Source organism: Cibotium barometz, chromosome 15 (assembly GCF_041138505.1).
Source record: "Cibotium barometz isolate CiBa-2024 chromosome 15, ASM4113850v1, whole genome shotgun sequence".
NCBI classification, from domain to species: Eukaryota; Viridiplantae; Streptophyta; class Polypodiopsida; order Cyatheales; family Cibotiaceae; genus Cibotium; species Cibotium barometz.
This window is the reverse complement of record NC_141060.1, coordinates 2060764-2083506: the sequence shown is the minus strand read 5'-3', so window position 1 is coordinate 2083506 and position 22743 is coordinate 2060764. Positions and strand designations below refer to the sequence as shown.

General features: G+C 44.0%; 1 protein-coding gene across 5 annotated transcripts in view; it reads left to right on the top strand.

Annotated features, from left to right (window-relative positions):
- LOC147630840 (S-adenosyl-L-methionine-dependent methyltransferases superfamily protein) overlaps positions 1-21902 on the top strand; it is a 60636-nt gene extending 38734 nt beyond the window's left edge. For all 5 annotated transcript variants that reach the window (XM_086809218.1, XM_086809219.1, XM_086809221.1 and 2 more), the window contains 2 exons: positions 20813-20879; positions 21219-21902. In XM_086809218.1, the coding sequence (XP_086665344.1) occupies positions 20813-20879; positions 21219-21331 (180 nt within the window). In that variant the 3' untranslated portion in view covers positions 21332-21902. The remainder of the gene's footprint in view (positions 1-20812; positions 20880-21218) is intronic.
- Positions 21903-22743: the final 841 nt, after the last annotated feature.

The window sequence follows — 22743 nt, the reverse complement described above, 5'->3', positions numbered from 1 at the left end:
GAAAGGATCTTTTCATGGAAAAAAAAAATGTAACAAAATAGAGGCATCCTCCAATAGATGGTGTCCTCATCAAACCACATACATCACTTTGTACAAGTTGTAATTTCCGGACAGCCCTCATTGAACCATCTTTGGGAAACTATGTCGGATGCATTTTGCCCAAGATGCAACCCTCACGTACATGTTTGATGGGTGCTGCAAGTGGAGGTAAAGCAGAAACGATATCATGCCGTTGAAAGCAAAGCTGACTACCAAAGTTTAAATGTCCAAACCGAGCATGCCATAGCTCAGCATCTGTCATGCTAGATGTGGTAGCAACTGCAAGTGTATCATGTGCAGCTCTCTCATATACATCAAGCTTGTAAAGACCTTGACATAAACTACGTGAGGCAACAATAAGATCTCCATCACTGCAATCATGTACAGTGTATGTGTCATCAACAAAGTGGACAATTGCCAAACCCAGCGATGGCTAAAATTGATAGGAGATCCTTGTTTATTCTTGGCGCATACAATGCATTGGAGAGCATGATTGTCCCACCATTGGCAGTAGTGAACACAATCTTCCCAACTCCTTTGACTAGATAAGAGGAGTTGTTGGCATATGTAACAATACTTCCCTTGGTGCATCTCCCAATGAAGTAAACAAGTGGCGCTGTGGTGTAATATGCTTGCTAGCACCATTGTCAAAATACCACTAATGTGTATTTGCCACCGACATGCATGCATCATAAAGAGAATGATCATAGCTACACTGAATGTCCATTCATCCTGAGCATGGTTAGCAGATTCCTTCTTTTCAGCACTAGGTGTTGATGCATCTGCCGAGTCTTTCTTCTCTTTCTCTTTTGCAAGCCTCTTCGTGCATTCATTAATGTAGTGACTTGGCTTCCAACAGTAGTTACATTTTCCCTTCTTCTTGGGCTTCACACTGTCACCCTTGTCAGCATCTTTACTAGAAGAGGCGGCTGAACCACCCTTAGGCTTCTTGCCATTGGTAACAAATGCTTTGCCTTTTCCCTTTCCTTGGGAAGCAAAGGCTTGATCCCCATGCTTTATGCCAGACCTGTTCCACCGTGGAGTGCTCCTCTTGTAGGAGTAAAGACACCAACTCATTGAATGAGAATGAGTTGGGATCAGTAACCTGAGTGTAGTGGCAAAACCCCGATACGGGCAATGCATTGAGAATAGTATTGACTAGCGTGGTGTTTGGAATGATATCATCAATGTTGGCAAGCTGCTGTCGGTCTTTCATCGTCGTCAAATACTCATCCAATGAGTAATCCTCATCCATACTCAGCAAGTCAAGTTGCTTCTTCAAATAGGCCACCCGAGCTTCATTGCGCACTTGGTAAAGTGCTGCAAGTGCATCCCAACTTAGCAGGGACACATGAGCATATGTGAGGTATAATGCTCCTCTTTGCTGATAGAGCAATGAAAGAATTTCTTTTGCATCTCGGGCATCCCATCTTGCTTCCTCCGGAGTAGGAGCACGACCAACCTTAGCATCGACAATACGCTTTGTACTTCTTGAACCACCTGTACTGACGAGCCACGTGTACGGGTAGAACCACCTGTATTGACGAGTCTCGTGTACGGGTAGAACCACCTAGATGTGTGTTTTCACTACTTGTAGTCTCCTCTATGTCAGCTCCTTGTTCACCACTAGGAGTTGGCTACTCCTTTGGTGTAATAGGATGTGTTTCATGGACACTGACTACATCCCATAAGCCCATTTGAGCTCTGTTTTTCGATCGGCTGAAAATTTGCAGAGAACTTTTGCGGTGTCAAATCATGGGGTCTTTTACGTGAAAGTGGTATAGGGGAGACTCAAGAGATGATGAGGAATGCAATGGTGTAAAAACAAAATTTTGGGCCAAAAAACTGGCTTTGCAATGGTGGCGCCTCCGTGGCTGTGTTGGGCAGCGGTGGGCGGAATTGAGCTGAACCACCAAGGATTCGGCGGCGGTGGCAGAGATAGCCAATCAAAATATAAGGTGCCTTTAGTCCCTTCCATAAATCATCTCATTCTCTCATATTTTCAGCAGTGATCAAGAGCAAAAACATGTGTGCGTGAGTCCTAAGACTTGTGCAGACATATTCTCAGCAAAGCAGTTCATTGTGCTTTAGTCCAAGGCATCCTGAAGTCTTCTTCAGCATTCAGCTCTCAGTCTTGCATCTCCCTCAGCAGATCTGGGTCTGCATAGTGGCTTCCGAATTGGCTTCAAAGTTGTCTTCAGTCCGCTTGATGGTTCAACCAACGTTTGGTCTACCTCGTCCTTGCGTTTGGCATTCCCCAGTCAACCATCATTGGTAAGTTTTCTGCATTGTAAAGAAAGTTCTCCAAAGCAATAAAGAAAGTACTCGTGCTTGCCGGAGGGGGCCCTTAAGTGGGTAGATGGGAACCAATCTCGTGTCGACTCTACATATTCTTTCTACAGCTCTATCTCTTGTATTAAAGATAAAAGTGGATTGCTTCACATTGACTAAAATAAGGTATAAAGAAGGCCTTGCTTGTTGCGAGTTGCACGATTATACTGGTTGCATGCTACGTGTTAATATTAGAGCTTCTGGCTACCTGAAGTGAGCATTCCTTGGATGGTAAAACTGAAGTTGAGAAAAACCACCTTGCAGTCCATGTCAGGAGAAAAAGAAGAAGCTTCAAAGAAGATAAGAAAGTGTCCAAGAAGACACCATTGCAGAAGAAGAAAGTGTCCAAGAAGACACCATGAAAGAAGAAACGCTTCCGCAAAGCACTAAAGATTTCCTTCAAGAGTTGATGGAGCAAAACAGATCATTAAAGGTACAACTTCAACAGGCAAAAGAGGAAAAAGAAGCAGAAAAATTTAAAGAGCAGCCTAAAGAGAAGGGTCCCACAAAATTTGAATGCATGCTTCTTCTAATGGAGCAGCAAAGACGTCACGAACTTACGGAGGAACGGAAGGCTGAGGTAGCCAAACACAAGGTAGAAGAAGACTAGAGACCCATTCTAGGAGAGCTTGTAAAACTCATCCTCATGTATTGGGGTGGAAGAAATCTGGCTTTGAGGTCGAACACAAAGGTATCCTATACGTAATGCATCGTGCAAGTGGTTGGATCTGTACGAAGACCCGATCAATGTTGCAACTTGCCACCAAGTAACGACTTCCCCAGTGAGATGTGGAGTCGACAGATGGACTTTATTTGCAATCTTAGCAAATGGAAAATATGTGACAAATTGATAGATAAACTCAGTGACTAGAGAATGATCACACTTACCATCATAGTTACTGAAGCTTGGTTGAGCACGGATGTGGTGAATGAAGGTGCCCAGCAGTTAGGGTTAGGGTTTGGAGGTACTTCAAACAGAAACGTGAGAGGCAGATGAAGGAACACGACTACTCACTTGTATTCAGTAGTGATAAAGTGAAGTACAATAGCCACATAATGGAGTGACCTAAAAGATGTGTTCACATGGTCCGGCCATAAAGTGTGCCAGGTGGACCAAATCACTTATAAACTATTATAAGTGAAACTAAGCTAAAACTGGGGGAAAAAACCTACACTAACTGAAGTAAAAAGTGCCCCAGTAATCTACTGATGATCACTAGCACTCCTCTGGGTGCATACGCAGCATAAAACCCAACAAACCCCCCTGGAGTGATATGTGATCACTGTACATCATCCACCAAAAGGAAACAAATTCAAAGCAGTGCGGAATGCTTCGAATTTCGGACGTGGTAATGCCTTGGTGAAGATGTCTGCCACATTCTGATCTGTAGGATAGTAGATCAGACTGATATCACCTGCCTGGAGTCTCTCCCGAACAAAATGATAGTGAATCTCAATATGTTTCGTGCGAGCATGAAACACAGGATTCCTGGCCACATCAATGGCACTCTGACTATCAGTATAGATAGGTGTAGGCTCCTCCACTGAAATATCCATATCAGTCATGAGACGACGCAGCCAGACACACTGAACGGTAGTAGTGTAGGCTGCTCTGTACTCTACCTCACAAGACGAAGTGGCCACTGTGGTGTGTTTCTTGCTTAGCCAAGAAATACATGAAGAGCCAAGAAAGAAACAATTTCCACTAGTGGAATGTCTGGTATCAAAATCACCAGCCCAATCTGAATCGCTGTAAGCACATAACTGCATGTCACCCCCCTCAAGATAAAGCAATCCAAGAGACAAGGTACCCTACAAATACCGAAATACACGCTTCAGAGCTTGCCAATGTGACAATCACGGGCTGTGCATAAATCTGCTCAACTGAGATACGGCATACTGAATATCTGGCCGTGTAGTACACAAATAAATAAGGCACCCAACAGCCTGAGCATATGTAGTGGCATCAAAAGAAATACTGTCATCTTGTAGTGACAGTTTCATCCCAGGCTCCATAGGAGTGCTAATAGGCTTGCAATCCTGAAATTTAAACTTCTCCAGAAGTTTAGCAACATACCGAGATTGCAACAACCCAATGCCTCTGTTATCTTGCACAAACTGTATGCCCAAATAGTAGTGTACGAGCCCCAAATCAGACATGTCAAATGTTTGTTGCAGTATCTCTTTAAAAGTTGCAATTTTGTCATCATTTGATCCCATGAGCAAAAGATCATGTACATAAAGACTGATGACCAGCAGATCTTTCTCTTCTTTCTTTACATACAAAGTGGCTTCTGATGGACTGTTCACAAAGCCTTGAGTGAGTAGGAAAGCATCTATCTTTGCATACCAAGCTCGTGGAGCTTGTTTCAAACCATACAAGGCCTTTTTCAGCGTGCATACTTTCCCTTCATGACCATGTTCTGCAAAACCTATGGGCTGATATACATAAACTTCCTCCTCGAGGTTCCCATGTAGGAAAGCAGTCTTGATGTCCAACTGGTGAACAACCCAACCACGATGTGGAGCCAATGCAATGACACACCTAAGTGTCGACATACGGGATGTAGGAGCAAATGTCTCCTCATAATCAATGTCCTTCTTCTGTGCATAGCCCTTTGCAACTAGACAGGCTTTGTACCTGTCAATGGATTCATCTGCATGTCTTTTCAACTTATAGACCCACTTAGTACCAATGGCTTTCTTGCCTTTGGGCAGATCAACCAAATCCCATGTTTGATTCCTTTTAATAGAATCAAGCTCATCCTGCATGGCTTTATTCCAATGCACATTGTCTCGTGCATCCACAAATGAATCAGGCTCATCATCATCCTGTAAACTGGCTGCCATAACCATATTCAAATCCATGATGTGTGCATGCTCATTGGTCCTTGTCTCCCTACGAGTACGACCAGCAAGAGGACCCTCTAGATGGCTGTCCTGTAATGTCCTCAAATACCATCTAGGTATGTGTGTGACCTGTGGTGCCTGCTGCCCCATATTTGGCTCAACTTCTGGCTCAATTTGCTGCTGAATTTCTGCACCACCTTCATGATTGGCTGGCTGTCCTGTACCCTCATGGGTTGGATCACCAACTGTGGAATGAAACTCCATAGGTAGTAGACCTTCAAACACATCATTTTCAGCCTGATTTGCATCATAACCAGCCATGGATATTTTTGATTTTTCATCAAAAATCACATCCCGAGTAGTGAATATCTTCCTAGATAGTGGGTCATATAACCGGTAGCCCTTGCTCTCACGGCTATACCCAACAAAAATATATTTTGTGGCTTTATCATCCAACTTCCTCCTCAACTCTCTGGGTATGTGTGCATATGCAAGACACCCAAAAGTACGAAAATGTGATACCGAAGGCTTGCGGCCATGCCAAGCCTCAAAAGGAGTAATGGAAACCAATGCCTTTGTGGGACATCGATTCAAAATATGACAAGCACACATGACAGCTTCCACCCAAAAGATATGTGGTAGCTTCTTTGCCTTTAACATACATCTAGCCATCTCCATGAGTGACCGATTCTTCCTTCTGCAACCCCATTCTGCTGTGGAGTATAAGGAGTAGTATACTGATGTTTGATACCTTTACTCTCAAGAAAGGAATTCAACATGTGTGACATATATTCCCCCCCTCGGTCAGAACGGAGAGTCTTAACCTTGCATCCTGACTCTGTTTCAGCAAGTGCTACAAAGGCCAAAAATGCATCATATACCTGTGATTTCTGTGTCAACGGATAGACCCAGCATATACGAGAGAAGTCATCAATAAATGTAGCAAAATAGAAGCAACCTCCTAAAGATCATTGTGTATAAGCTGCAACTTTGCAGTTGCTCGTAGAGCCTGATCACGTGGGAAGGAAAACCGATGCATTTTTCCCATAATACATCCTTCCAATATGTGATCTGGAGGCTTCTCCAAAAGAGGTAGGTCTGTGAACATGTTATGTCGCTGCATAAGCATAAGACTACCAAAATTTACATGCCCCATGCGAGCATGCCATAACTCCGCATCAACCATAGCTGGAGTAAGAGTGAATGCATTATAAGCAGACTGATCCACTGGCTGAAATGCATCCAACTAATAAAGTCCATGACATAATGTATCAGTAAGCATCAAGATCAAAGCATTAGCTTTGTCTCTGACCATGCATTTGTCATCATCAAAGTGGACTTGCATACCACAGTGTGCTAAAGAAGAAATGGACAACAAATTCTTCTTTATCCCTGGTACATATAAGGCATCTGTAAGGCGAAGAATAGAGCCATCAATGGCTGTGAGCTGAATCTCCCCAATGCCACGAACTGGATATGAAACATTATTGGCACATTGAACAGTTTTGCCAACAGGGGCAGGGCCTACATGACAAAACAAATCCCTGCGAGATGTGATATGCTTTGAAGCACCACTATCAAAATACCAAGTACATGCATGCTCTGTCATACTGAGTGCCTGTGAAGACCAAGAGGCATCATAGCTGCATGTGTAGAAACAGTAATCCCTGTCCTCAACAAAAGAAGCAGTCTCTGGTGGAGGAGCTTTAGAGGCATCATTTACAGACATCCCAGATTCCTTTGCCTTTTCTTTGGCAATCCTCTTCCTACACTCTGTGATGTAGTGACCTGGCTTCTTACAATAATGGCATTTGCCCTTCTTCTTGGGCTGTCCATCACCTTTCTTGGTTTCCTGAGATGAACCACCATCACCTGAATTCTGATTTGAACTCTTTGGCTGAGATTTGCCTTTCCCTTTTTGACCTGTAGTAAATGCTTGTTCAGCACTTGTGTTCATGTTCATATTCTTCCTGATTTGCTCTTCTTGTAGCAAGAGAGCAACAAGTTCCTGATACTTAAGGGGTTCAACAGCATTCCTCATGCTGAGGCTCAAAGAGGTATGAAAAGCCAAGTAAGATCTTGGCGAAGAGTTCAAGATGGTGGACACAAGCTGTGTCTTAGGAATAATCTCATCCACATTGATGAGTTGCTCTCTCAAATCGTGTAGCTTGTTCAAGTGGCTAGACATATCATCTCCTTCATGCATTTTCTGATTTTCCAGCTCTCTTTTCAAAAACGAGATCCGAGCCTCATTACGAGCAGCATACATCTGCTCCAAAGTCACCCATGCATTCCGTGAAGAGCCAGTTGAACGAATATGAGGTATAATAGACCTCTGTACTGACAATGCAATGAGTGACAAGGCTTGTGCATCTCTGGCATCCCATGTCTTCTGAGCATTTGTTCTTTGAACAGGCAATGGCTGACCTGGTGCCTGTACCTGTTGTCCTCGTCCACGAGCACCCCCTTGGGGAGGAGTCTCTGGAGCCAATGGACCTGGACGTGGTTCATCACCACTCACAAAATCCCAAAGACCTTTTGCCCCGAGCACATTTCTCAGCATAAAACTCCACAAGGAGTAGTTCATGCCATCCAACTTGTCTTCCTTAGACAAATACGTAAATACATCACTGTGCTGTTGATTTGCCATTATGCCAATGCACAATGTTGTACCTGTGTATCAAAAAACCCAATAGCAACAACCCTGAAAGCAACTGTACTCCACTGAATACAGCTAACCCAAATATGCCTGCACTCTTAATCCTCTGAATGTGCAAAACAATGCACCATTGACTGAGTAGAGCAGCAAAAATGGCTTACACAGTGCCAAAATGCCCAAAATTACTGCACCCAAAACCTTGCAAAAAAACATGTAGAGATTTCTTTGCAAGAAAATCTGCCTGTATCTGCCAAAAAATTTTCACAGAGAAAAATGCCCAAATTTCAAAACTTGTAAAGCTTACCACAACTGTGATTTTTGCAGGTACAAGTTGACTGTAGGTAAACAACAGTTCGAAGCAAGCGCAGCAGGTTCTGGTCTGCTGTACGGAGCAGGTACAGTCGACTGTACTGTGCAGGTACACGCAGCAGATACTGTATGGATACTACAGTCGACTGGTTGGCTTCAGGTCCGCGCAGCAGGTACTGGACTGCTGTACAGTGCAGTTACTGATGATTGTACAACTACAGTACTGTACGATGACTGTACGGACTGTACGGAGGTGGGCGAGCAGGTACACAGCAGCAGGTTCTGTACGGAGCTGGGCGAGCAGCTGATAGCCTATGTAGGTCACCTGCAGGTACTAGGCGTGACTGTACTGAGCAAGCTGCTGTACGGAGCAGAAGCTGTTGGCTGGTCGACTGCAGGTTGTACAGGACAGCAGTACGGAAACAGTCGGCGCCTGCTGTACGGAAACAGTCGGCTGGCTGCGCAGGACTGTACGGGCAATTGACGACGAGGGCAGCTAGTGGCATAGAACAGTACGGGCAGGGCAGGCCAACCTGGAGGCTTTGATACCAAATGAAGGTGCTCAGCAATTAGGGTTAGGGTTTGGAGGTACTTCAAACAGAAACGTGAGAGGCAGAGGAAGGAACACGACTACTCACTTGTATTCAGTAGTGATAAAGTGAAGTACAATAGCCACATAATGAAGTGACCTAAAAGATGTGTTCACATGGTCCGGCCATAAAGTGTGCCAGGTGGACTAAATCACTTATAAACTATTATAAGTGAAACTAAGCTAAAACTGGGGGAAAAACCTCCACTAACTGAAGTAAAAAGTGCCCCAGTAATCTACTGATGATCACTAGCACTCCTCTGGGTGCATACGCAGCATAAAACCCAACAGTGAATGGGGTGGTGGAGCAACTGGGACCACGTGCCAGTTTGGGAAGCGTGGCTATCAGACTGGCCTTTAAGGTTGCCAGTGTTTGCTGATGCTGAAGTTGCATCGTTTCCCAATCGAGCTTGTGTTGAAGCTCCAGAGCCGTGAGTCCTGTTTTGTGCCAGTGGTGACCATTGTCCTCATCCCAGCTGGGTAAGAGATCACAGAACAACAATGACAATAAGGACAATAAGGAGTCTCAAGGCAACTTAAGCGGTAACAAAAACACAGAGGCAAAACTTGAGAAGACACTTGAGGAGAAGGCCAAGGAGGGCATTAATGGAGGTTATTTCGAGCTAGAAGAACAAAAGAGGTACTAGGCCGAGAAAGCCGCCAAGGCATTCTCCTCTACAGTGGCCACTACCAAAGCTACACCTTCCCCCCACCCTTGATTTCGAATGTCGTTCAGCTTTTGCCCGCTTTGAATCCAGTGCCTCCAGTGGTAGTTGATGATAAGCAGGAGAGCGAGGTTGAAGAGACAAAAGCTTTGATCCTTGTGGCTTGCCTATGGCTTAATGAAGAGACATCAGTTCATTGTCCTTTTTGACATGGGCAACTCTGAGGATGCCATGTTTCCACAGTTGGTTGCTAAGATGGGCTATACCTTAGTATCACACCATCCAGTAGTGGATGGGTCTCCGCATGCACATTACTTACAAAGCTTAGCAGTTTGAGGTTCCATGTTTAGAAGGCCACATTTTAGCGAAACTTCATTGTTTCACCACTTTTAGAGCGTGACATGATTCTCGGCATCCAATGGTTTTGGGAGTTTGCGCCCATCCTTGATTGGTGGTAGGATACCTTCACTATTGTTGACGGTTTACCTGAGCCCGTCATAATTCGCAAGGATAGCAGCATCCTTGGAATTTCACGCATTTCTCATGTCTAGGCCCAATGAGCAATTAGAAAAGGAGCCGAGTGTGCGTTGATCTATATCCGCAGTCAACAATCCGCTGTTCAAACAACATCTTTAGAGGAATGGTTGGCAAGTCTTCTTCCGCAGTTCCAAGACATCATGTCAAGGGATGACCTCCCGCCCAAGCTCCCACTCATTTGTCTTGATCATTGGATTGAGTTGGTGCTAGGGACAGAGCCTCCCAATAAGTTCTCCTATCGCCTGTTGAAGGCATTGGAGGGCGAGATGGAACAACATTTGTCCTAGTTATTGCTACAGGATGGCCATCATCCTCGCCGTTTGTTGTGCCCATCTTATTTGTCCAAAAGAAAGACGAGACCGCATGCTTATGTGTGGACTACAGGGCACTTAATAAGCTCACTATCAAGAACAAGTTTCCAATGCCCAAGTTTGAGTACATTGTGGAGCATCTCAATGATGCTAAGTATTTTTCCAAGATAGATCTCAAGAGTAGCTACCATCAGGTGCGAATCTTTGAGGCCAACATCCCAAAGACGGCTTTCAGGACCGAGTATGGCTGTTATGAGTTTGTGGTAATGCTGTTCGGACTCACTAATGCACCAGTGACATTCAACAAGATGATGTCTCGGGTGTTCATAGATCTCATTGGAAAGTTCTTATTCAACTTTTTTCATGATGTACTTATTTTTTCGGCCATTGTAGAAGAGCAGCATGAGTGGGATGTGAAAAAAGTCTTTGCAACTTTTGCGGGACAATGAGCTTTACATCAATGAGAAGAAGAGTGCTTCCGGTATTTGCCTTGACCCTGAAAAGGTGCAATCTATATTGGATTGGGAAATTCCCAAGACTGCTCAAGAAATCAGGTCATTCGTGGGTCTTTGCCACGCCTACAATACACGTGGGCAAGTTTTCCGACCATGTGGCACCTCTCAAAGATTTGCTCAAGGGGGTGAAGATACATCGAGAGAAAGTGTCTGCTACGCTCTTAAGGCATTTTATGCATTGAAGAAAGTGGCCTCAGAAGCACCAGTTCTTAAGCTGTCATCATGGGATGACCCATTCGAGGTGATTATCGACGCTAGCAATCTTACTCGAGGCATGATTGAGTAACCCTATTGCTCATGCTCTTAGTCGAAAGCCCACCATTCGGACCATGCAATAGTCCACTGTGCTTGGGATTCCAAGCAAAGATTCAGATAGTATGAAGGCACAATTTGTAGATTCTCCGGAATTCGGGACTCAACTTGGCCCTCGGTTCAAAACCGGGCCACTATAGAGTTCAAAATGGTTGGTTGTTCTACAAAAACCGACTATGTATGAAGGGAGAAAAGATAGGCACTTCTTCATGATGCCCATGATTCTCTTGTTGGGGGTCATCACGGTATCAATAGTACCTTGGAGAAGTGAGCGTTTGGCCAAAAATCAGAAGAGACCTCTACCAATATGTCCAAGCATGCTAGATTTGCTTGAAAGTGAAGGTTCCACACGCGAAGGAGGTGGGGTTGCTTTAGCGTTTGCGTATTCCAGAGGGACCTTTTCAAGATATCGGCATGGACTTCGTAGGCCCTCTTCTTGCAGCTATGGGAAGCAAGAATACACAGTGTATGACCATTGTTGACCGGTTCAGTAAGTTTTGCATGTTCTTTCTTTGCAAGCAGACGGCCACAACGGAAGATATTGCTGGACTTTTTATCCAACTTTTCTACCTTGTTTGTGGTTTACCACGGACAATCACATTAGACAGAGTTCACAAGTTCACTTAACATTTCTGGACATTTCTAGAAATCATTTGGGACTAAGTTACAGTTGTCTAGTGTATTTCATCCACATACACTTGGTTAGACATAATTTTATAATCAACTGGCCTTTGATGTTCTCAAATCATATTGCCATGACATGTATAGTACAATGATACCATGGTTATAGAGTGCCATGGAAAAACTAAAATAGGATGTAAAACTGAAACACGATTCTATAAGCCTCCTGATGGCAAATGTGACTATGGTGAGGGCATGTCATGTTGCCGGAGAATCTCATGGATCTGCAGTCTGTGTGGTGGAGTTCCTAGGTGCTTTGTGTCGGGGGCACCTGGCACGTAGGATGGAGTAGGCTTGCTCACTTAGGACTTGTCTAGGACGCGAATATGGCTCATGTGTATGGCTAGTATGAGCTGATGTTGATGTGGAAGTGTTGGTGCTGGTGGCTGATGTGGATGCTTGTGCTGTACTCGGGCAACATCTTGTATGGGCTGACATTGTCTCTCAGCATGTCCCCTTAATACTCCATGTCTGTCGTATGAGGTCTATGAAGTACATCCCGAGACATCTCTGGTCCTCATACTGCATCAGCCATGCCAATGGCCCGAAACTGAGAGTAAAAGCTCCCCCGTATCTCATAATACGCTAGGCATCTGAACATATAGTGGGCCTCGTCCTCTACCTCCCCTATGATGCATACTTTGCATATCCTCCTCTAGTGGGATGTTGCTTGTTTCCTAGTCTCTACTCGGAGGTAGTGGGAGGATACTTTGAGGTGACCAATTGCGATGCGCATAGCATGTGACATGTGGATCTACATGTACCTTGGGATCTCAGAGAATCCATCCTTGGCGAGTCTCAAAAAATGCTCCCTATAGAGCTCACGTTTCGTCCCTTTCTCTGATGATGACACCCAAGTCTGATGTATGTGTAGGCCTCCAACCAGATGATTTGGTTGATCCTCTTGTTGTGAGAGATCAAGGTGTGGAAGTGCAGGCTGTACTAAAATGGGGGGAGATGATCCAGCTGCAGTCCATGTGCATGACGTGAGAATATGTGAATATGAAGCGGAAGCAAATAGAGATCACACAACAGAGAGTAGATAGCCAAGAGAGATCCAACACTTGAGCCAAGAACTGAAAAGTATTGAATTGTATTGAATGAATTATGAAGGCACAATGGCCATGCTTATATACATCTCATGTAGAGCAGTCGGCCAGGACAAATGTCCACGACAGATAAAAATGCCTAAAATGGCCTAAGAAATATGGAAAAAATCTCTAAAAATATAAGATAAATATTTGGATAAAAAAGGGGCATAAAATGGAGTAAAAGAGAGCTGGAGATGACATGTCCAACACCTCTCAGCTCTAACACGGGGGTCCGAATCCCATATAGATATGGAGCTGATCAATAGTATCTCGAGGAAGAGGTTTGGTGAAGAGATGAGCAATGTTGTCCTGAGAAGGACAATACTCCAGTGTAATGATGCCGTCGGCGACCAGCTCACGAACAAAGTGAAAGTGGACCTCAATATATTTGATCTTGCCATGGAAGGATGAAGTTTGAGCCAACGCCAAGGCACTCTGGTTGTCCGTAGTAAGAATACGGATCGGAGAATCCGAGAGTACATCAAGATTGCTCACAACATCTAGAACAACCATAACAGCTCACAACAGGTATCCAGATAAGCACGGTACTCAGCCTCAGTAGAAGATAATGAAACAGTATTCTGCGTCTTGGATCTCCAAGAAATAAGACTGGAACCAAGAGTGAAGCAATAACGAGAAGTGGATCATCGAGTATCTTGATCACCTGCCCACAACATTAGAGTATCCAACAAGATCGGTGCCTTATCTGAAAGAGAGACCATAGTCCAAGGTACTGGATAAGTATCGGAGAACCCTTAGAGCGGCCTGCCAATGAGAATGTCAAGGAGCCAAAGAAGACTGACTGAGAACATCAACACTGTAAGAAGTGTCAGGCCTGGTGTAAGTCAAACAAATAAGATAGAAAGATATATTAAGCGTCTACTAAAGACCCAATGGGCCTATGAGACCAAGTGATACAATAATGTCCATGGCATATCTCATCATGGAATGGAAAATAAAACAGAAAGAAAACATAAACATAGCTAGGTATATATATAGCTATCTCACTGGGGTGATACAACAAAACTGTCCATGGAAACGTCTACAAAAGGTAAAATGACCTATGAGACCAAAAGGTTACATCATGTCCATGACATACATCATCATGGGTACTAAAAATAAAAAAAGAAAGTAATAAGAGCTGAAATGTCAGATTTGATCCCAAAACAAGAAGTGTCCAGCTCTCATATCACCCATAGGACATTGCAACATTGCACCCAATGTAGTAAAGCTGGGCCGGCAGGAGAAAGTCCTATGGTGGTGGGAGATGATGGCTTTGATCCTCCTGTAGTGACGCGGGTGTGGGCGGGGACCATGAGGTTGATGGCGCCGGGCTCTACATAATAGCACAATGGCTCTGCTCTTTCTAGTGTCACTCCTCGCGGCCGAGCTCCTGCATCAACCTGAAGGTCGGGTGTAGTGGGTGAATGTTCCGTCGTCACTTTGCTTTGGAAGAAGTCGGTGAGAGCTCTCTGTACTGGTCCTCTGATGGGTGCCGTTGGTCTAGGCTGCAAACATAGTGGCCAGGCATTTCATGAAATGTGTTTCATAAACGTTTCTTTCATTTCCTAGAAGTTTCAAAACGTTTCATATAAAAAGTGGTGGTATAGGCCCCAAAATTTATATACAAGTTTATAATATGTTAAAAATATGTTGTCTTCCCTGCAAAACAATATTAAAACATGCATCATTTACACATTAAAACTTGTTTACAAGATAAAACTAAAGAATCTGGGTGACCCAATTACAGTGGGCACCCAATTGACCAATTGGCATAAATAAATTGGCAACATCAAGAATCAAGATCTGGATTACATCATCAATAATGGCAACTACTCAATAATGGCACTCAAAGTGATCACAAAAGTCTGATTCTTGAGCTGATATAAAGAAAGAAAACTGAAGTCTTAAATACACAGTAAAGCATGCTGATAGATGCAATCATGCATGACAAATAGTAAACTAGAGGAGCTTGACAGCCCCAAAGACTAGAGTCCTCAATCTGGACTCTGGGCACTCAAACACTAACATCCTCGATGTCCTTATTGGTAGCCTCCTCGGTAGACTCAATGTCAATCTCAGAAGAGGATGAAGCTGCTAGCTGCTCCACCATAGTCACAAGGGACGGGGGACGGTTACGGGGGACGGGGACGGGATGGGGGACGGCCATTAAGTAGGGAACGGGGATGGGGGAGGGAACAGCACTCAAAAAACACTTTTTTTAAAAAGTTTTTCTACTCTACGCTTATTCTACTTTGGAAGTACATTAAAATGAGCACAAATTTACACTAAAATGGTAAGCTTTTGAGTCATATTAACAAAATACGCCAATCAAAGAGTAAAGGCGTTGACGGTTGATTGTATTAATAATTAAGTAGATACACAATGAGTCATGACACTTGAGGGAGAGAGACTAGAGAGAGTAGATACACTCATAATAGAGTGTGGCTTGCTGCTTGAGGCTTGAGCAATGAGCAAACTTGCAAAGTGCCAAAGACTCAAGACTCAAGAGACGAGAGAGAGAGTTGCTTGAAGGTGTGTGTGTGTGCTTGTAGCCTTGTAGCCTTGTTCTTATATAGATAGGCAAGAGAGAGAGGCAAGGGCCAAGAGAGAGAGGCAAGGGCCAAGCAGCAAGCCTCAAAGGCCAAGGCAAGGGAGAGGCAAGGACCAAGGCCCAAGTCTAAAAGGCCAAGGCGTCCCCAAACGGCCACCCAAGCAGCCATAAACGGCTAGAAATGGCCCAAAAAACAGCTGTTGCAGGGCGCAAGCTTCCTGCTGTCCGCCCACAGTTCCGTCCCCTACAATGTTCCCTGGCTAGCAGTTGTCCCCGTCCCCCATCCCTTGTGAGGGATGCCTCCAGGGGGGCGTCCGACCGTCCCCTTTCGTTCTTGTTTCTGACGCGTCCCAAGACGGCGTCTCAACGTCCCAAGCTACCGTCCCTTTTGTCCCCTGTGACTATGTGCTGCACTCGTCTCAGCTCCTGCACTGGTACTAGCACCTCCTGATAATGATGTGGCAGATGCTTGTGTGCCATGAGCAAGTGCCATCAACTCCTCATACAACATGGCATATATGTCGCGGTCCTGCTGAGGAATCTTTGGGACATCTTTCATCTTCTCAATGTCAATTTTATCGACATTGACGTGGCAAGACTCTATCGGATTGCCCGACTACTCAATTAGGCGGAGATTGCAATGGCAATACACCAACCGCTCCAACTGAGCAGTAGACAACCTGTTCCTCTTTTTTTTGTATTGAAGAGGGCCCATGTCCTCCATCTCCTCTCAGCATGACCCGAGCTGCAATCATGTGAGAGGACTCGAATGGCAAGGTGTTTCTGCCATTAAAATACAGAAACTTTTTAAGTACTAAGTATAATCATCATTGATCAATGTATTATGTCAATAACAGACTTATCTAAGGTCTTTTAGAGTTGTACTCACCAAATGAGGGCTACTGATCCCATACTTCTCCCACCATGAGACTGGCTGAAGCTGTGTCTCTTCGCATGCATGCAGTCTGTCTACCAAATGCGTGGCTAGCATTCCGATACACTAGCCGCTCATCCTCCAGGTGTCTCATGAGCTCCGCGTCTCCTCCTGTCCATTTCTGAATGTAATCTTGCCATCCATCTTCCAACTCTTCATTAACATATTGCGCCTCACTACGCCAGAGAGGGTGCAATATGTGGGCAACCGCGTGGATTGGTCTATGGAACCAATCCCACCGGTCGTTCCAAACCCGTCGTATGTCCTCAACCGTGAAAATTAGTCATGAATGATCAAAGCTCTTAGCTAAAGCCTACAATACAAGTTACAACAAGAAGGCAACTAGTTGGAAGTTCAGTACGTCTCATCTGTCAAGAGAGTGCATCGGTTAAGAGCTTCTCCAATCCAGTCCATGAACTTGTACAAGAGTCCAATAGTGGTGTCCTCCATGCCTATAATGTGAAGAACACTATAGATTGGTTGAAGAACGCTCAACAAAGCCTATGCCTCCTTCCACCAACCTTCTTGCATCACTCTGTGTGCAAAAGTAACTGCCTTCGGGTGCTCATGGTCCTCCCAGCTCATCCACTCTCGGTAGACCACTGTGCGCATGAGTCCGTGTCGGACTCTCACTACCCTCTCCCACAATGAACATATATGCAAACATGGTTTGTGAGGGCTTCAGAAGCTCAAGGTCACTATTGGCACGAAACATTGCCAAGACCTTGGGCCTCTTGGTAACAAACTTCACTAAGCTACGCGCAGTATCAAAGATGTCACCAATCCACCTAATCTTGGCAAGATCTTCAATGAGCAAGTTTAGGCTATGGGATGCACATGGAGTCTATACAATCTGCGGGAACTCATCCTCTAGCATCCGTCCCATAGAAACACAGTTGCTACCATTGTCAGTGACCACCTGCACTATGTTTTGTGGGCCTATCTCCATGATAGCCTCGCGGAGATATGACCATATAAACTCTCTTGTCACCACTATCCGAGCCTCCAGGCACAGATGCATCAATGGCACACAAAAACATAGTGCCCTTGCAAGAGGACACCGAAATATTGTACACATTCCTCTTGCGTATATCTGACCACCCATCACATAACAATGTGCAACCATACTTGCTCCAAGTGGCTTTTAATGGCTCCATCTCCACGTCCATTGCTTGTTGCTCTCTTCTGAGCTCTTTAGTGCGCAGTGTCTTATAGGAGGAAGGGTCCCTCCCACTTGCATCCAATGCAGCTGATTGCCCTCATGGCCTTTTTCCATCGTAGTGTGCGCACAATGTGAAAAGGCAAAGCGCATTGGATGAAATACCTAGTGAGTTCCCTAGTTGCATCTTTAATTGCCTGCTTTTGCATGCTTGCTTGAATGCTTGCTCTCTTTAGAGAAGCTCTAGGTGTTGCGGGCAAAAGGGTTCGTGTTAATGTGGGAGTGGAACTACCAGCACCCCCCAATCCTGCTTGGCTCTGTGCATCTTCCTCTGAACCCAACCGTGTTCTCTTTGATATATCACCTGTATCCTCACTAGCCCCAATGTCCTTAGGCACAGGCCCACAACTACGGCTTACCAGTTGCTGTCTTTTCCAATCTTGTAGCTCAGCTTTGATGTTTGCAGGCACAAGTTTGCATGCACCAATGCCTTTCCCGGTTAAACCTGTGAAATGGGCCTTAACATGGATTATAGACCCTCCTGAGCAAACCCCGCAAAAATTGCATTTCCACTTTTGTGTGCTTGAACCACCATATTTAGATACAGGAGTGACATGGGCTCACACGGCATCCTTAGTGCGAGGCATCTTGACAAAGGCAGGGCTGGATTTGGCACCCTGGCATGAAAACCCCCAAATTTCAAAATCTGTGTTTTTTTTGCAAAATCGAAGAAAAAAAGCACAAATCAGCACAACCAACTTGAGAGATGGCGGGCATGGAACTTGGGAAGTGTGGGAGGAGCTAGTGGGGGCTGATTTGTGCAAGGCAAGAGCTCCTTCAATCAGTTTCCCAGGTGCTTGTAGACATTTTTTTTGAAAATCATGCTCTTTGGATAAAAAACGTTGAATTTCTAGGTTTTCCCAACTGGCATGAAAGAAATGTGTTTCATTGCAACAATGAAATGTTTCGTCTCATTCAGTTGCGATGAAATGCGTGTCATTGCAACTATGGCCGCAAAAGCGACTCCCTGTGTCAGCGAAGCTCCAGAAAGTCCCAAGCATCTCTGGTCTGGGAAATCCATGATCTTGGAAAGTCATCCAAATTCATCTCGGAAGAGGCAGTGGAACCTCCCCCTAATCTCATAGTACACTGGGCATGTGCATACATAGTGGGCCTCTGTCTCACAGCCTCTGTGTGAAAGCTGACGTATCGTGTCCTCTTGTGCAGTTGCCCTTGGCCCATATCTGGCTGTCTCCACTCTCAAGTGATGGGATGAGGTGCGGATCTGTCCAATCGCACATCGTATCCCAAATGACAGATGTGTTTCCATGTAGTGTGGGCGTGTGATGAAGCCGTCCTCTATTAGGCGAAGAAAATGGTCTCTATAAAAGGCCATCTTTGTCCCAAGGGGCTGGACAAGTGGTTGCAAAGTCCATTGAGTGTCACTAATTGGGCATTCTTTGCGCTTCAGGCTTATGGACGAGCTCCATAAGATGGACTGGCATGGTCGAGGACTTGTTGTCAACACCAAGAGTCTGTAGGCTGGGAATATTGATTTGTGTCCATATCTAGAATATGTACCATGGGTTACTAGCTAAATGAAATGAGAAACTGTTTCATGGTGCATTCTTGGATTGCATCTATGCATTTAAGGTTTTGAACTTGTTTTCGCATGAACTGTTTTGTTGCATGCGTGAATTGTGCGTTTAGTTTATGAGTTGGGGACGTCCTCTTGTGAACTGTGTGAGTGAAATTGTCTTCTGTGACCTCGCTTGTGGGATGTAGATAGGTGGTAAGTAAACTACTTTGCTCTATGTTGCTCATTTTATGAGCAAATGCCAAATTTTTCTGTTTCGCATGTCCACACTTTATTAAAGTTAGAGCGGACAATTCATAGAGGTTGGATCAATTTTCACTCCCGGCCGGCTAGGCACATATTCAGGCGCCCTTTTTTGCATTTTATGAGCTTTGACTCCCACATGTCAAGAGGAGGGATGGTTTGGACGGGTGGCCCAATAGGCACCCTCCACTCATCCTCTACATGTTGGGAAAGCTTATCTTCCCTCCCTCTCCTCTCTCTAGAAGTGGCGCCAATCATATGGGAGGCTTCACTTTTCATTTTTGGACACTTATGGGAAAGCTGATTTTCTTCTTTTTCATGATTCCCATAGCCATGAAAGCTTGAGAAATCTTGTCTTTTACTTATATAGTCTCCATATGATCACCAATTTGCAAAATTCCTCTTCTATTCATGAATATGTAGCCTCCGAAGTACTCTATTGTCCCCAAATTTTTTATAAACCCTAATTTACAAAAACCCTAATTATGTTAAAAGTCCTAATTTATAGAAACCTTAATTTTGGGAAAACCATAGTATATCTATAAGCCTCTGCTTTCGGCATCTTTTGCACCCAAAAGCCTCAATTTTGGAGTTAGAATACCTGCTAAAAACCCTAATTTATAGAAACCCTGATTCAGCCATGAGTGGAAATCAACCATACGATGGTTGTGCTCAAAGGCAAGAAGCAGAATTGCGGTAAGAGCTCATTTAAGCTCTCTTTCACTTACTCAAGATCTAAATACTAGTCATTATGTCCTATGTCTTGGTCTTGGCACACACAATGTTTGTGTTTGGATGCCAATGGAGCATAGTTACATTTGATTAGCTATGAGGGATCGAGGACTGAGACTGTGAAATCAAATGGAAGCTATAGAAGCAATCAACCATGTTTGCAATGATGTTTTCATTTGCGCGAATGCCTATGGACAGTTTGGCATTTGAATGTTCGTGAAGCTTGTACCATGAACCTTGATAATACAATCTATTACAAGGGGGGTCGGCCCTTTCCAACCCTAGTGCAATGTGCAAGTGATTTCAATTTTCAGCTTTGTTAAGCTTTATTTTGTGGTGCCATTTTCAACTTGTTTAATTATGTTAATTGCTTAAGTGTACAGGCAAGATTGTGCTCAAGGGAGTCTCGCTGAGTATCCAGTCTCATGATGTCCTTCCTGATGACCTTGTTCAGCTCTGTGCGGCTGAGAGCAAAGGAGGGCGCCTCTATGCTATACTGGAATGGCGAGAGAGAGAGAGAGAGAGAGAGAGAGAGAGAGAGATGATGGGGACAAAAACCTCTCGAAAATAAACCTTCAAAACCTTGAAACTTCCAATTGACTATGGGTGTCATCCTCATCCATCTAGGATATCCAGCGTAGGGGAGTCCATGAATTATGATATGTTGGTATATTTGTTACTAACAAGTGCTTGTTGGGGATTAGGACGAGGTGAAGTTTGCAAAAAGAGCAGCTGGCTTACTTGGTGCCACAATATTGCCAATCCAAAAAGGTAAGGCATGCACTTAACATGCAATTTTCTTTCTTAAGTTCTCTCTTTCCCCCCCCCCCCCCCCCCCCAAACGTTTGCAAATTTTTGGTATGCGGCAGACTTAGGAGTGTAATAGTAGGCAATGTTGGAGTGCTTCTTATGACTCATTTATTTGTGGTCTATGATTGAGATAATTGCTAATTTATATGTTCAAAGGCTATTGTAAGAGGTGAAGGTCATTAGCACAAAAATACTGAATGTGGTTTAGCACTGCCACCGTGGGTGCCTATTGGTCTAAGGGTGTGTGACGTTAGGCAAATGCAGGTGTTATTGTGGCTAACATTTTTCATCTTTTGACAGTAACTTCAATTAGCCCCCATGGGCAGAGAACAGCGATATTGTGTTTTAAGGAGCAAGAGACTCCAAGAAAATATCCACGGAAACCCGGCACCCCACAGAAACAACCACTTTAATCCAAATAACAGGTCAATTTTTGTCGGTGTGGTTATGCAAGCCTCAAGGTACATATAAGCATGTACCTGTCTGTGTCCTTGTTGCAGATATCTCCAGAGATTATGCTACTGCTGGGGTGATGACACTCTTGCTGTATAATTAAAACATCACCTCTAGACACATGTGCTTTGTCATGTTCCCTGATACATGTAAACATAGTTCACAAAGGGTGCACATTTTATTTTATTGACCTAGAGTATTTCATTATTGGACAGTCAAGGTTTGGCCTCGATCACATTCACAGACTCCTGTGTCTGGAGTGATGATCACACCTAAAGTGATTGTCATTCTTAACTTGGAAGCTGAGGAGGACGATTTTTTTGTATGCTACAGAGGGCCTTGTTTTAGCCTTAAGCGACTTTTATCATATTGGTTGAGGTAGAATGCATTCATGTTCACATGCACGCTCATTTATGCACAAAGTATGCATGTTGATTTACATGCTCTTACATGTAGAGTGTGTTTCATCACACATGGCAAGAGTGCTAATGGGCAAACAAATGCAATGCAGAGGTTTATGTTTTTAAGTGTCATCTATTAGTTGTGAGAGCCACACTCTACTTCTTTTTGAAACATTTATTGTGGTGGTTTTCTTTTTTCTTTTTTTCTTTTTTGAGTGGGTACTTAATTTAGATGCCACTAGGATAGATTCAAACCCAGTGTAAGACACTGTAGTTCATTCACACTCATCCTTGCTAGGGGAGTTCCCTATTCATTTGGCTAGCTAGATGTTTCACTAAGTTCCTACTGTAAAGGTGCCTACATATGAGGTGGTTCACATGGGAAATAAAAACCTTGCATCTTTTCCACAACTTTTGTTATTGAGACATGTCACGATGCACACCCCAAGATGACAACGCTGCACTTATGCCACTAGAATGGTTGGTGAGATTATGGATTATTATGCTACCAGTGGTTTATAGGTTATGTAATGGCCACTTTGGTTCACTAGAGTTATGTCATAGTTATAGTGCCAGCTCATGTAGTTGGGTTCACACTATGGGGATCAACCTTTGTATATTTTAGTAAGAGAGTACTTTCTTTATGTTATGGTTATAGAGAAGAGAAGAAAATTCGGCTATTCATCTCTCTTGTGTGTATATATGTTTTTTGGTAAGCGTAAAGCTTAAGCTAGTCCTCTTCCTCGTATACTTCTCATGATATCAGAGCATTGGTTCACGTGAAGAGATAAAGAAGCAAAGCAAGAGGTAAGGGAAGTGGAATACATGGGTAAGGGTAACTCTATGTCAGAAGAAAATCTATGTAGCTAGCTATAAGTCAAGGCAAGGAAAAGAATAGGGGTTAATCTTCGTCAATTGGCTATTTTTTGGGATTTTCTTGAAAAACAATTCACTTGGCATCTTAAAACATT